Source organism: Aquila chrysaetos, chromosome 23, assembly GCF_900496995.4.
Source record: "Aquila chrysaetos chrysaetos chromosome 23, bAquChr1.4, whole genome shotgun sequence".
NCBI lineage: Eukaryota > Metazoa > Chordata > Aves > Accipitriformes > Accipitridae > Aquila > Aquila chrysaetos.
In genome coordinates this window covers 13092379-13107016 of record NC_044026.1, presented here as the reverse complement: position 1 = coordinate 13107016, position 14638 = coordinate 13092379, and the positions used below count along the sequence as shown (strand labels likewise).

The 14638-nt window shown below is 40.2% G+C and overlaps 1 protein-coding gene across 1 annotated transcript in view; it reads left to right on the top strand.

Annotated features, from left to right (window-relative positions):
* The first annotated feature begins 218 nt into the window (after positions 1–218).
* Positions 219–14638, top strand: part of PRKX (protein kinase X-linked) — a 62240-nt gene continuing 47820 nt past the window's right edge. The window contains exon 1 of the mRNA XM_029999043.2: positions 219–678. Within this exon, the coding sequence (XP_029854903.1) occupies positions 495–678 (184 nt within the window). The 5' untranslated portion in view covers positions 219–494. The remainder of the gene's footprint in view (positions 679–14638) is intronic.

Below are 14638 nucleotides of genomic sequence, written 5' to 3'. Positions count from 1 at the left end.
TTACCAGACGCCCCCCCCGGCGGCTGTGCCCGCGGCGGGGGGGGGCGAGCTCCGCGCTCCCGCTGTGCGGCGGGGCCGCGCTTCCCTCCCTCACCCCTCCCTCCCTCCCCGCCCGCCCTCTGCGGGACCGTGCCGCAGCGGCAGGAAGGCAAACCCCGCCCCTCCGCCCCGCGTGTAGCGCGGCTCTCGGCTCGGCTCGGCACAGCTCGGTACGGCGCGGCTCGGCTCGGCTCACCCTCGCCATTGTCTCATCCGCGCCGCGGTCCCCGCTGCGGGCGGCGCGGCGGCTGGCCGCGATGCTGAAGGGCTCCGCGCCCCCTCAGAGGCGGCAGCGGGAACGGGCTCCAGCCCCCGGCAGCAGCCAGCCCGCCTGCTGAAGACTGAAACTTTGCGTCCCCGCCGCTCTCCCCTCCTCCCGCCTTCCCCTCTCGCCGTCCCGGCTCGGCTCGCCCTTCTCCATGCGCTGAGCGGCCGCGGGGCGCCCGCTCGGCCCCATGGACGCCTTCAGCGCCGCCAAGGCCAAAATGGGGGCGAAGAGCGGCGGCGAGGCGGCGGCGGCGGCGGCGGGGCTGGCCGCGCCTCAGCCCGCCGCGCCGGCCCCCAGCCCCGCCGGTCCCGGCTCTCCCGCCGAGCCCGCCGCCTACAAGCTGGAGGACCTGGAGACCCTGGCCACCGTGGGTGAGTGAGTGCGGGAAGGAGGGAGGCGGCGGGACCGGGGAGGAACAAAGGAGCTGCCCAGGTGCCTGCCTCCGGCCGTCTGCCCCCTTCCCTTCCCGGGCGCCTCGCCCGCCCTTTTCTTTCCCCCGGAGCCGCGGGCGTTGGCGGGCCCGTTCTGAGGCAGCGGGGCTGGACCGCCGGCCGTTTAACGGCCGGCAGGTGCCGTTGGGAGCGATCCCCCCCCCACCCACACCACCACCACACACACACAACGGCGGCGCTGGGGAGGGGGCCGCCGGCTGGCCTTACGGCTGCTGGGCGCCGCGGGGCTGCCCGCGGGCGGCGGGGGGAGAGGCGCGGCAGCAGGCTCGGTTGGAGTTTGGGAGCCGCGCTTGGGGCGGGCGGCATTGTCTGTCCCTGGCGCGGCTGTGCGGGAGCGCCGAGCAGCCGCGGCGCTGCCCGGTGTCGCCGGTCTCTGGCTGCGCGATCGTGGTTTTTGATCTGCGGCTGAACGAGCCTGGAAGCGGGTTTGGCCTGCCTGTGAGACGGGGACGGCGGCTGCTGCTGAAGCCGAAAGAGCTTTTGGCGTAAAACCTGATTTATCTGGTTTCACTTCGCTTACCTGCATCGTGATAAAAAATTCATCATTTAAATGCAGTTGTCGGGCCGGTGAAGAGATCAAACAGGTTAACTGGAGGCGGCTAAGTATATTTCAAAACCCCAACGCGCTGTTGCCCTGAATATTGATGCAGAGATGCTTTGCGTGTGTAGAATTTTGGTAGAAGGCAAGGCTGCGTGTCACATCTACCACACTTACTGAAAACCACCTGTAATCAGCGGCGTTGCAGAGTAAACGCGTGTGTTTAATAAATTGGTGCTTCAGACATCAGTGATGATGTTCATTGTGTTCGTATCCACTGTATCTGTCTGTGCGTTGTGTTTGAAAGTACGTGTAGTTACATACGTTTTTGCACCTGGTTTGAAGTCTTGTGTGTTCAAGTATACGGAAGTTTTATTCTTTTTTTTTCTTCATAGGACTGTGAAATGATTTTGGATAGGTTTATTCCAGTAAGTGCTGTAAATCTTAATTTCCCTTAAGCTCTCTTTAGCCAAAAAGGTGTGATTTAAACCCTTTCTTAGGGAAGTTGATGGGTTTAATAAGTATTTAAATATGGAGTTGGAAAGGCCTGAGAATGTTGTGATCGGTGAAGACCATGCCTGAGAATATGATCAGTGAAGACCACGTTATCTTCTCTTGAAGTGCGTTGGGTTTTGGGATATTTTTTCCAATTTGAAATGCGAACAGGCATTTTATTGAGAAATTAATTAAAATTATTAAAAGACTTCTTGAAAGGTTTGTGATGCTTTTTTTTCCACCAGAAATGGTTGATCTTGTTTGTTACATCATGGCTAGTTGCTGTGGATACAATTGTCATCACAGAGGATTATGACTTAAAGTGAAGCATAGGCTGCAGAAAAATTGTAATTTTTAAAGAAGACATAGAAGTCACGGATATGTCCCCGAGGCCAATGAAGAAATGTGGAAATAATCCTGGTGTCAATTTTAAACAGCATATCTTTTTAGAGTGTTCTGTGCAGTGTTCCTTAGAGGTTAAGGAATAGGAGAGTTGTGATTCCAAAAGGTATAGAGAGACTTAAAAAAAGTGAAGCTGCTTGATATGAAGACACAGAGAAGGGAATAAAATGTAAAAGGAGCAGATAGCTGCCTATCAGGGCACTGACAGGATACTTAAAGAATGGTCTCCCTTCCTTCTTTGTCTTCCCCAGCTTGATTTTTTTTCTCTTCTTCTTTTCTCAGATAGCTCCGTCTGAGATGACAACCATTCTTTGCATCTCTTATGAACCGTGGCATTGGTTGTTTTGTAGTGAGAAGGAAGACAAAACGCAAAACTTGAAGGGTACAAAAATATGCACAGATAAATACATAAGGCCTTACCCTACCAAAGAAGCTGAGCTGGCTTGTTGTAAGTTGGTTTTAAAATGAGTTTATGATATGCCTATGCGCCTCAATAGAAGGCTGTGAGGAGGGAAGGGATCTAGCTCCTGACCAGGAAGCAATACAGCAGCCTCAAAGCGATACTGAAACTCAACACATTTATACCTGCCTCTGAGTGGCAGAGTTCATAAAGATGCAGTGCCCCGCTAATGTGTCGTAGTGCAGCTGAGATCTGAGCCGGTAACTCTGTGTGAGGTTAGGCTGCTCTGTACGCACCTACTAACATGCTACATTGCATTCCTGAGTTAAATGGGCTGCAAGTTAAATCAGTGCAGAATACTGCAGAGTACTATGTAGATGTGTATGTGGTTGAGCTTGAAAGGCTCATTTTTGCTTGGCTTACATATTTTTTAACTGAGTTTGTTAAGTACAGTTTAGGTTTATGTCACAAGTACTGAAAGAGTATATCTACGGGGTTTTGTTTAGCAGTGGTTTAAGTCAATATTACCCTATCCTGTTTTGATCTCCCTGCACAAATAGATGAGCTTAATGTATTGTCATCAATTTCACTACAGCAATTCAGAGTCGTTTGCAGTTTGATTGCTGTCATAAGAATAGCCATTTTCTTTCTGCTGATGTTCTCGAAAGCCGTGTGCTCTATCTGAGGTATTTGGAGATGGTTGTGGTGGGGAGGGGGATACCGAGAAATTAGAGGACAGGAAGTTCTGTTATCTTCTCTAGTGGAATCATTGTTGCTTATAGACATACTCAGGTTTAGAAACAGTGTGGCCTTGGAAACTATCAGCTTGAGAAAGTAGCAAAACAGGGACGGGAGCTCCATGCTGTTACAGCTGAATGATGTTGGTGTCTGTGAGATTGTGGTCATCCCTGACTTTAGGCACCTTCTCTTGGAGGATGGAATAAAGTTCATGTAAAAATTAAAAAAAGAAAAAAATTGGAAGCGGTACCTGCTTTGACTATAATAGCTACTGTTTTGAATATCCTTCATAGTTTAAGAGGATTAAAATCTGTTGACCCGACCACCATAATGCAGGCTGGATTGGACATGTTCTCTGTGATTTCTTTTGGACACTGTGCCTGGTTTAGCAAAGAACTCACTGTGAGGGAAGAAAGAGCAAAAGGGGAGAACAGTTTAGCATAATGATCGGGAGGACATTTCTCTCCCCCAAACATCCCAGGACTCAACCTTTGTTTTGGTGTTTGTGGGCCCTTTGGTAAAAGGCATTGGGAGCAGAGACTAGAGTACAGGTATGCTTTTGGGGGAAGTGCCCTTATATTCAGTCCATAAAGTGGAGTTACAGGTTTGGGGAGGGCACAGGAGTGGGGTGCATACTGGTTTCTGGCACTTAAGAGAGGTTGAACAGGAAGAGTATTTCTTTGAGGGTACTTCCTGAGAGGTTGAACATGTGGCTTTGAACCTTTGAGGTGTATGGTTTTTTAACTAGTCCTCCTCTATGAAAGGTGAGCGCTCTTGCTCTGGAGCTGTTGAAGGTGCCTGGTTGTCCACTTCTGATTCTGGATTAATTTTCCTTTCAAAGGAGGTCAAAATACGAATATTTGCTCAGCACACTTAGAAACTGCTGCTTGGACCAGGCTGAAATATTCTGTGAATCTCAGTTGAATTTACATACTCGGCTGTGCCAAGACTGAGGTAGTTCTGTGCTGCACAGAAGCAAAAATTTATATGCCATGACCAACATGTTAATTGAAACTTAACTGCTGAAAGTTCATGGCCCACCCATGCTTATCTGAACCCATTTCAAACTTTTTGTAGGTCTGGTTGGTGGAAGAGAGAGACTATGAACACTAGTGGCATAGTTTCTGAATCATCCTTGGTTTTGATGAGAATTTAACAAGAGCAACCTTCCTATTCCAGTAGCCAGGGGGGCTGCAGTTGGACACCTGACATATGTCCTGAATTTGAGATATTAAATTTTTAATTATGCCATAATGAAGAAGTAATTCAGATAAACTAGAATAATAAGTACAAGAAAACCAGAAGATATTTCTTCACTTTTGAGTAGGTGAAATTGGGAGAACAAATGTTTTGTTCCTAAATGAAAAGTATGGTAATAGGGAAGGGGGAAGGAAGAGAACTCTAGGAGGAGAAAGATGACAAACTTATTCTTGCCCTTTCTCCTGTGAGATTTGTTTCCTGCCCATTTTTCAAAGTGCAATGAATTCCATAGCAGGCTTTATAAATGTAAATTGGGTTTTGTAAATCTATTCAATTGATTGAAATATTTTAATAATAGTATTTTCATGTGAAAAGATTAATTTAAACAACTGTTCCCATGAAGTGCTTTACACTAAACAAATGCAGAATAAAAAATTGGGCAAACCAGTATTTTAATTTTTATGAGCATGGGAAAATTTTTAAAAGTACATGGGAAAAGTGAAGTGCAACATATTTTTAAATACTTAATTTCACTGTGTTCACACAGAAAATATGCTAGCCAAATATATTTCAAATGGCATTATATCAGCAGGACAGTAGGTACAGAACTGGAGTCTAATGCTGTAAGAAGGAATCTGCTCCTGTATAGGACATTACAGTGCTGTTTTCCCTGTGTATAGTCTAGGTAAAAAATTCTGCACCAGAATAGCTATGTTCTTTACTAGCAGGGAACACTGGTGGCTTTTTTTTTTTTAAAGGGGCTCAAATTAGTTTAGTTTCTTACCAAGTGCTATTTTTGGTTTCATTACTGAGTCCTCACCTATTTAAAAATAATTAAAAAATAATTCTAAGGGATCTGTGAGCATTTTTTTCCTGTTTCTTCACCTTTCTTGATACTGAAATGATAAATAATAATCCATGATTTTACTTGGCAACATCCTTAAATGCCACAAGTTTTGAAAGAAAACATGGTCTGAATGTTGTGACTGTAATGGTGACCTGAATTCACCATTACATTTGTACATCTTTGAGACTTTAGTCATAAAGCTAAATGACTTGGATTTTGTTTTCACTCTCTGTGGAATGTCTTTCTTGCTTCATTTTTCCCTCCCACAAGATCATACTTGTCCCAAAATAAATCCTTAGTATTGTTATAGCTGATGTTCTAGAGAGAAAATGACCAGGTGTGACTCAGCTTTCTTCTCTTGCTTTTCCTGTTATCCACTGCTGAGGTGAATTTCAGTAGCATAATGTTTATTGTGGAGTAGGCAGCACCAGGTCCCTTCCCATAAGGTTTTTGTTCTCATTAGGCTGGAAAAAGTGGATTGAAACAAATACTCTTTTTTTATCTTTCGGAAAGGTCAGAAAAGTGAGAGTACCTGGAATAAGTCTGAACATGTGAAAACTGAAAGTTCATACTTTTGCTTTTCTATCTCCAGTGTTTAAAATCAGTGTTGAGGTAAACGGCTAGTCACCTGTTTGCCTGTCACCTGTTTCTTTTGCCTTAATCATATTTATATATCTAACTGATTGTGAAAAGAAATTCAGAATTCTTTCCCTGATGTTGTGAACTTCATGGTATGTTATAGAATGGGCTTTGACACTCAGATACAATTCTTGAAGATAAATAATTTAAGTCCTATAAATAGCCCAGAGACGCCCATAAGTGCCTGTTGCAATGAAAATAATCAAATAATCTTGAACCAACTAGTGCTAATATTTCAGAAATAAGCATGCAAAACTCCTCTTCACAAAATCAAAAGCATCTAACACCACACCTTCCTCCTGCCAAGTTTATGCTTAAATAAAATTAATGTTCCAGATGAAGATGCTGTTGAAAAATTCTTCCATCAAAAGTGTTGTTTGTCAGCCCAAACTGAAAAAGATAGAAGAGAAATAGAGATTTGATTTTTTTTTTTTTTTTTTTTTTTTTCTCCTTCCCCTTCTTCAAAGGGAGGAAACTTGAACTTAAAGTACTGGTGGTTGACAGCACATAGGCTCTTAGGTCTTGACTCACCTTTTCTATGTTTAGGTTCCTGAGTTTGCATGTCTGGACTGTTTGTAATGGACAGGGAGAGCAGCCTTTTGGAGATGGATGTCTTGATATTTTGGCTTTTACATCACGAAAACTTAGAGAAATTAATCCCAAGCTAAAGTGCATTTAATCCTGGTTTGGTCCACTTTAAGGGTGATATGCAATATGTAAATACCAGAAGAAAGAAAGGGTGGTGGAGTTTATGTACTACTTTTGTTTGTTATGAGAGGCATAGATGTGTATACAGCAACAAAGAGTGAATTTTTGTGAAGTAAAAGATGGGAACTTTGTGTTCATGTTGCAAGGGCTTGTCTGGGCATAAGTTGTTCTTAACCAAATTGGTTTAGGTTAAACAGTACAGTTCCCTTACTGTTGATACTTATGAGTGTAAAAAATCTTCAGCATTAGCTTGTACTACTTGGAATAGTACTTGGAGTAGTTTGACACAATGTCTTGGGAAAGCATCCTCCCATTCCTACACAGTTTTAGAGGTTTTGTAGCAGCTTCAAAGATGTTGGCAAGTAAAATTTTGCTGAGTACTGTGTGTTAGTATGCACCTGGGATATTAAGGTGATAGGGAAGAGCAATTCTCAAAATTAGACTGTATTTCTGTTTTCCCACAGGAATAGTATCTCTAATGAACAAATGTGGCCTTTTTTTTTTTTTTTTTTAAAGGAGGGGGTAGATATAGGGTACAACATTTCTGTAACCACTGTTTGCACTTCACATTAGAGTAGTGGTTCCGTTTTTATTTGAAATACATATTGCTTTACTATTATTATGATTATTATTTTTTTTTAATACTAAAGGTGGATCAGAGATTTTTTCCCATAGTACAGCCCCTTCTTTACTACAGAAACTGTAAATTTAGAGTGCTAAGGAAATTCACCTGGGAGACAGGTGATTAAATTGTGAAAGTAGTTAACAAAACACATTGTATTTGGAAAGTGAGTGGAATGTTACAGAATGAGAGAATATTAAAAAGCCACTTATGTCAATCATCTTATTGTATTTCTGTGGATAATTGTAGTCTTGCTTTGTTAATTTTGGTAAAGGAAATGTTCAAATTTTTGCCCTTTGTATTATGTTTACCATTTTATTTTGGGTAAATAATATGTTTCAAGGGTATTGAAATAATTTCAATTGTGATGGTAAGTTGGCAAATTAAAGACTTCTTTCTTGAGGGGTTTCAGGGGACGGTGTTTGAAAAGATGTAACCTCTGAAGCAGTGAGGGATGTTTGTTTTCTTCTAAAGGTTTAGAGGGACAGGGTATAAAATAGCTACAGTGTTTCTGTGAGCAGGTTTTCCCTAGACCCATTGATAATCTTAAAAAAAAATATTCTGAGAATAATACAGATTTATCATTTCGGAAAGCTTCTTTGAACTTGAAGAAAACATCTTGTTCTACTCTGAAGAGCATTCTGAAAATACTAAAATAGCAATCTCATTATGAGGATTAACTTAAGCATCTGTTTATAGACAGTTTAAGGGCTGCAGTCTTATTGAACTCTAAATTTTGTGTTTTTGCAATTCAATGTAAGCAACATAACTGTTCTTTGTAAATACCTAAGCTCTTTCACTGAAAGGGCAAAAGGTGGCTGGAGCAGGGAAAACGGTGTTGAAACTGTAAATCCTAGCATTACTAGAAGTATTCAGAATGTGGTCTTCTGGACATATCTACATTGTAGAATATACAATTACAGTTCTCCTTTTTAGGCATACCTAAACTAGATTTAAACTGTTTTCACTTCATTTCAGTAAAACTGCTAGTTGTATTGCTAAAGTGCTTGTGCTTTTGGGTTAGTGAAATAAGCTTGCCTGAGCTGCTGTGTAATGCTCATGCTGAAGGATTTGTATTAATATCTATACCTATTGTAAGGTAGTTCAAGGATGTTTGTGTTGCAGAGTTGCTCGTGGACGCTCAGATTTTCTTTTGGTGAATTCTGACATCTGTCCTATCCAGTCTTAAATTGTGGTGATCTGTGGCATTTGTTCATGAAAACTTTCCACTTGGCTGCCCTCTTTCTTCTGCCCTCCTTCACTCCAGTCCCAGCTTGGAGCAGTTGATAGCTGGTCTATTAATGGATTGACAGTAACTTTTGTGTATATCTGTTGTGATTTTTCTCCAGGGAATCAATTGGTCTGCTTCGATACGCTTCATCTCAGACAAATTGCTAGTGTGTGCGTTTTATTGATTTATTTATAACTGGAACACATTAAAATTAATGAAGGAAGCATCGTTTCAGTGTGAATGAACTGCATGGTATAACTTATTTCTGTATAATACCAATGTCAATGGAATGTTAGACTTGTCTTTTGGGTTGATCTGGTCAGCAGAACCATTCCCAAAGTCTTGCTTTGACCCTCAGCTTTCTTAGTCCGTTGAGGGAGCAGCGAAGTCCGGCTCAATTTGACCTATGTTATAGTTAAGTAAATCTGAACTACACCACTCAGGTGATTTGAATACTTTGTGAAGTATCTGGATTTCGAGTCTTGTGACTCTATTTGTTGGTGAGTGTTTATTTAATACCAAAGTAAAAGTAGATTGGTTATATGGTTTTACTTGGTTTGCAATGTATTTCGTAGCCCTTATGCCAACAAGTTATGGTGTCTAAAACAGACTAATTTTTATGTAAAATCTTCTTTGTTCTTGTTTCTTCTCTGGATATTCAGTTTGAATATCACCTACAGCTTTCTCTATTGGATTATCGATTTTATATATATATATATGTGTATATATTTAAATTTATATAAACTCATAAAACCTAAGTTCTAGAATTTTATAGCTTGATGTAGAAAGAATGAGAATATGGAAAAGTCTGCTCGTTCTCTGTCAGTGTATATAGAATTTCTTAATTGGCTGTCTATTGCACTTAGCAGTTTTTTCTTCAAAGTATTCATACAGTATCTACAACATGTAGCAATTTTTTTTTTAACCAGGATATTTTTTACTTAAAGGATTGATTCTGAGCTAATTTTTCATGAAAGGTCACATATCTGGTATTTGTTAATTTGATTCTAACATGCAATTTGCAAGAATTCAGGTGTAATGATTTATAAGTTGTATTTATTGGAGTACTTGGGAAAGGCAACTCAAGGCAGAAGAGCTATATAATATAAACTATTATTAGCAGTTGTAACCTGCAACTTAAATGCGCTTTTGTTTGTCTTGTGTACACTTGACATTGTCTTATACATACTTTTAAAAAGCACTAAAACTATGAATACAATACATTATTTTGCTTGGAAAAAGCGACTATATAATCTCTTACGTTGCCTAATACAAGAGGAAAGCATGTGGAGCTGCCAAGGTTTGGGGTTTTTTGTTTCGTTGGGTTTTTTTTACGTGATTCTTACATTGGAGGTAATGGTTTGTTACCAAAATTATATAAAGTGACCATTTAGGATGCCCACTATGCAGTATTTGAGTTTTGGTATGGTTCTTCATTAAAACTTAGCTTCTTATACAGCATTTGTGGCATTTGCTTAAATGTCGTTCTGTTTGTATTGAGGAATATGGGCACTCTGAGCAATTTGAAATATTTAGGGTAATGACACTGCCATTATTGTTTGAGGTGCAGGGAGCTCTCTGGATTAAAGCAAAATATCTAGTCAGTATTGCTTTTTATGGCTCTGTGGTAGTGCTCCAGTCAGTAAATTAAATGCTCCAAAGTTGTTTAGGTAGATGCTAAGAGAGCTATGCCTCCATAGACTCTTCAGAAACAGGCTAAACTGGGTGTAAGATTTTTACTTTGCTGATCTACTAATTAGGATGCACTGTAATAGCTATATGGACAGCAAATATAAAAAACAAGAGGCTGGAGCTGACTGTGTTTATGTGAAACTTCTGGGTGCTATAATAGCAGACTCTTCTAGCCACCTGCCTCAAAACTGATGACAGACTTCTAGCCTCAGACCTCTTCCCCCCAGCTTGGTACTGGCTTCTTTACAGCTCCCTGGGTGCAGGAGATGATAGCCTGTACAGTTTTAATTTGTATAGTCTGCCAAAAATAACTTCAGAGTATGCATTGTAAATTTTTAGTTTGTTTTCAGGAAGATTAGTGGGTAACTCCTTGTCTGTCCCTGGAGAACAAACAATGAGGACAGCTGCTGGTCAGTCTGTTTCTAAACTGGGATTCTTGTCCCCTCTTTCATGAAAATGTTTCAGGTTGCATGTTGGTATGCTGAATTTGTGTTCTGAGGCCACTAAACTCTCCCTGAATTTTGTGACTTTCAAAGGCCTATGAAGCCTTCTGCAGTACGTCTTTATTTAACCCACCCAGTTGTCACACTCAGAAGTGGCAGATATAGAAGTTATACTGAATCAACAACATTCTTCTTCCTCCTTTTTTAGTGACTGACATAGTTCAATCCACTTAAAATAAATTCATGTTAGCAACCATATATGTAGAAATTGCTCTTTCATTAATATCTTTGGAAATAATGTCATTTGGGATATAATATATTTAGAAGTATTTCTAAAAGTTTCCCAGTATTACAACTTAATTCAAAATATTCTGTTTAAAAGCTTTCTGAATCTCTCCTAGTAATTTCACAGTGAGTACCAGTGATTCCTTGGATCTGTTCATGGAAAATTTTCCTTGATTAAAGTTGGTTTTGTTAGAAAGATGGTGTGTCCTACAAGACAGAACCATTAGAAGGAAAACATAGTAACTGAGATTTGGAAAGAATCTGAAAAAAAGAACTAACACCAAAGTTAATGCAAAGTGTTTTAAAAGACATGGAAATATATTTCTTCTGGGTGGGGGGAAGGTGTTTTTTTAAGTTATTTTTTTGGATTTCAGTTGTATACATTTTATACTTAGTCATTTGAAAGTAGAAACAAATTGGGGCACATCCATTCCTGATGCTGTAAAGCCTATGAAAGCTATCCCTTTTATGTGTTTAATAAAATAAACTATATCCTTTGTTCTAAATGTCTAAGTGAAGAGAGTTTCTAGAATTGTCTCAACTCTTTGTGTCTGCAACACTTATTGTAAGCTAAAAGATTTATTTTGGTGGCAGTGAAGACGTATTTTTGCTGCCTTTGTTGTTAGGTAGGCCTAAATTTTGCAATGCTCCTACTGCACTGTCGGTTGTAAGTTAGGCAGAGTATAGCGTTGTTGGCTTGATTTGGGATAATTCTGGGAAAACAATGCTCTGTGATAGGACAATTTGAGTGAGTTGTGCATTTGGTGAAATAACAGTATTTGACATCTGGAACGCAAAGGGTATTTTGGAATTATGCCTTCCCCAACCCGCACCACCACCCAAAAAAAGTGTAATACGATTTAATTTTGTGAGCAGAAGGTGATCATAAGATGTGGCTAGGGTGTAAGTCCATAAATATTCAACCTGACTGACATCAGAGGCAGATTGAGAAATAGAATCTTAAAATCCTGTTTAGAAAGGATTTTTAATATTCTGTTAATGTGAAATATGTATGAGTTGTGCTATACTGCAGGTGATGTTACTTATCAGTGAATTCTTTTACCTGTTGAGAAGAGCTTGCAATACATGCTAATAGTAAATAGAGAAGCAACATTGTGAAATGGGAAATGCAGAAGACAACTGGCTTTGTGGCTAATTAGCCAGTCCCTCAGCAGTCCTTATTTTTTTTTTTTTCTGACAGGTCTGCAGGTAAACCCATCTAACTTAGAACTAAAGCAGGAGTTGGTTGCATAGCTACTGATTTCATAGCTTAGAGTATGCCTATTTCACATTGCTTTTTAGAGTTTCCTAGGAGTGTACCTTGGTGATAAAAGCCTGCAATATAAATAGTCTTTGAATCTTGATCTTAAATGTTTAATTGCAAGTGAAATGGTTTGACACTGTGTTTGGAGACAAGGGTTCACACCTCTGTGTTAATTTTAAACATTCTGTTTGAATTTTACTGACTTTTTTGCATGGTTGCTATTTGTGTATTAATAAAGAGGGTTCTTAGTGAAATGGGGACTATCAAAGTAGATGAATAGTCAGAGAGGGCTGGCAGGCAGTAACGGAGATGAATGCTTAGGTGAGGCTATACCTTTGGTTCAAAATGTTGGAATTCCTATATAAAAATGATGTTGGAAAAAGAGAGTAGGATAAGAGGATTTAACGCTATTTTGATACACTTCCATTTTGTTTAGGTAGGTTTGTGTTTCCTTGATATTGTTTCTTTTCAGAGCAAAACAAGTAGAACAGAGTAAAAGTCTGGCTAGGAGCACAGTTGGGTGTTCTACATGATTGTATGTGAAGAAAACATTACTAGTGGTTGATTTGGTAGGTATATCTGAACTTGTAGTTGTTGCTAGTTAATACTTAGTGTGTGATGTCAGCAACTTTATGTTACTGCTTCACCTGAAAATAAACCAGCTAGGGATTCACTGATACCCTAAAGCTGGGCACTCTCGCATGAAATACTGCCAGTTTATCTCCTGTAAGAAAATACATTGATAAACCTCTCCCTAATCTTCACGTGTTTTGGCATTTAAAATATTTGTAGGAGGAAAAAATTCTCCTGCTGGTAATTAGATGTAACAGGTAGGGAGAGATTCAGCACTCCAGATATTCCCAGACTAGTTGTGATTTCTAGTCTAATTGGCTTTTATTTTTGATAGAGATGTTAGGAGTTGCATTGTTTGAGAACAAACACAGCTTTGTTGCTTGGCCTCCATTGGTTCTCTGAAATGTGATTCTTGAAATAAAATTAAACTATGATTGTAGTAATAGGAAAAAAGCATAGTTGGTTTAGTTTTATAAGCAAGACAAATCCTTTTTTTTTTTTTTTTTTTTTTTTTGTTCCTGGTGCAAACTATTGAATAATTTACCATAAAGTACAGTCATCTCCAAAGAGTTTTGCATGTCGTACACAGACCTCATTTTAAAAGACTGAGGAACTCAGTAAACTTGACTGGACTAAAAAGGGCAATACAGTGAAAACAGGTGCTTAGGGACTCTTTAAACATTGATGGTATATAACTTGTGTACTGGCAAATCCTCTTAAGGATAACATTTTGTGTCAAGAAGTAAGATATTTGTATTAGTCATTGGCACAGCTTTCTTCTGGTACCTCCCGAGGACGTATATTTTGGATAGTGCAATGCAAGTTTCCTCTTCTGTCAGTGATGTAGGAGGACCTCTTATATATGAAAAAATAATTTCATCAGTCTCTGTCTTGTCTTCTGAGACTGTTACTTGTTCCTAGGAAATGTGCAAGCATCTGAAACAAACTGCAGTTCACTTCATAGAATAGTAAATATCTAATATGCCTAATAATTTTTATTGTCTGGCATATTTCATCTCTCTTCAGGGCAGAACTATGCCTTTTATCTTTGCTGCTGTAAACTTAATATGCTTCAGCTTCTGTAAAAAGTATTAATGGATGATAAACTAATAACTGTCAAATACCGGTAACCCTCAGTTACAACTGATTTGGGTTATATGTGAACTGGTGACTTGGCCCAGGTAGATAGGTGTCATGGTTTAACCCCAGCCAGCAACTAAGCACCACACAGTCGCTCACTCACTTCCCCCCACCCAGTGGGATGGGGGAAAGAATTGGAAAAATAAAATGTAAAACTCGTGGGTTGAGATAAGAACAGTTTAATAGAACAGAAAGGAAGAAAATAGTAATGATAATAATAAAAGAATTGGAATATACAAAACAAGTGATGTGCAATGCAATTGCTCACCACCTGCCGACTGATGCCCAGTTAGTTCCCGAGCAGTGATCCATCCCCCGGTCCAGCCCAAGTGCTCCCCAGTTTATATACTGGACATGACATCACATGGTATGGAATACCCCTTTGGCCAGTTTGGGTCAGCTGTCCTGGCTGTGTCCCCTCCCGACTTCTTGTGCCCCTCCAGCCTTCTTGCTGGCTGGGCAGGAGAAGCTGAAAAATCCTTCACTTAGTCTAAACACTACTTAGAAACAACTGAAAATACCAGTGTGTTACCAACATTCTTCTCATACTGAATCCAAAACATAACACTGTACCAGCTACTGGAAAGAAAATTAACTCTATCCCAGCCGAAACCAGGACAATTGGTTTTGTGTTCATTTCTGATCCTTTTATCTGGCTTTCT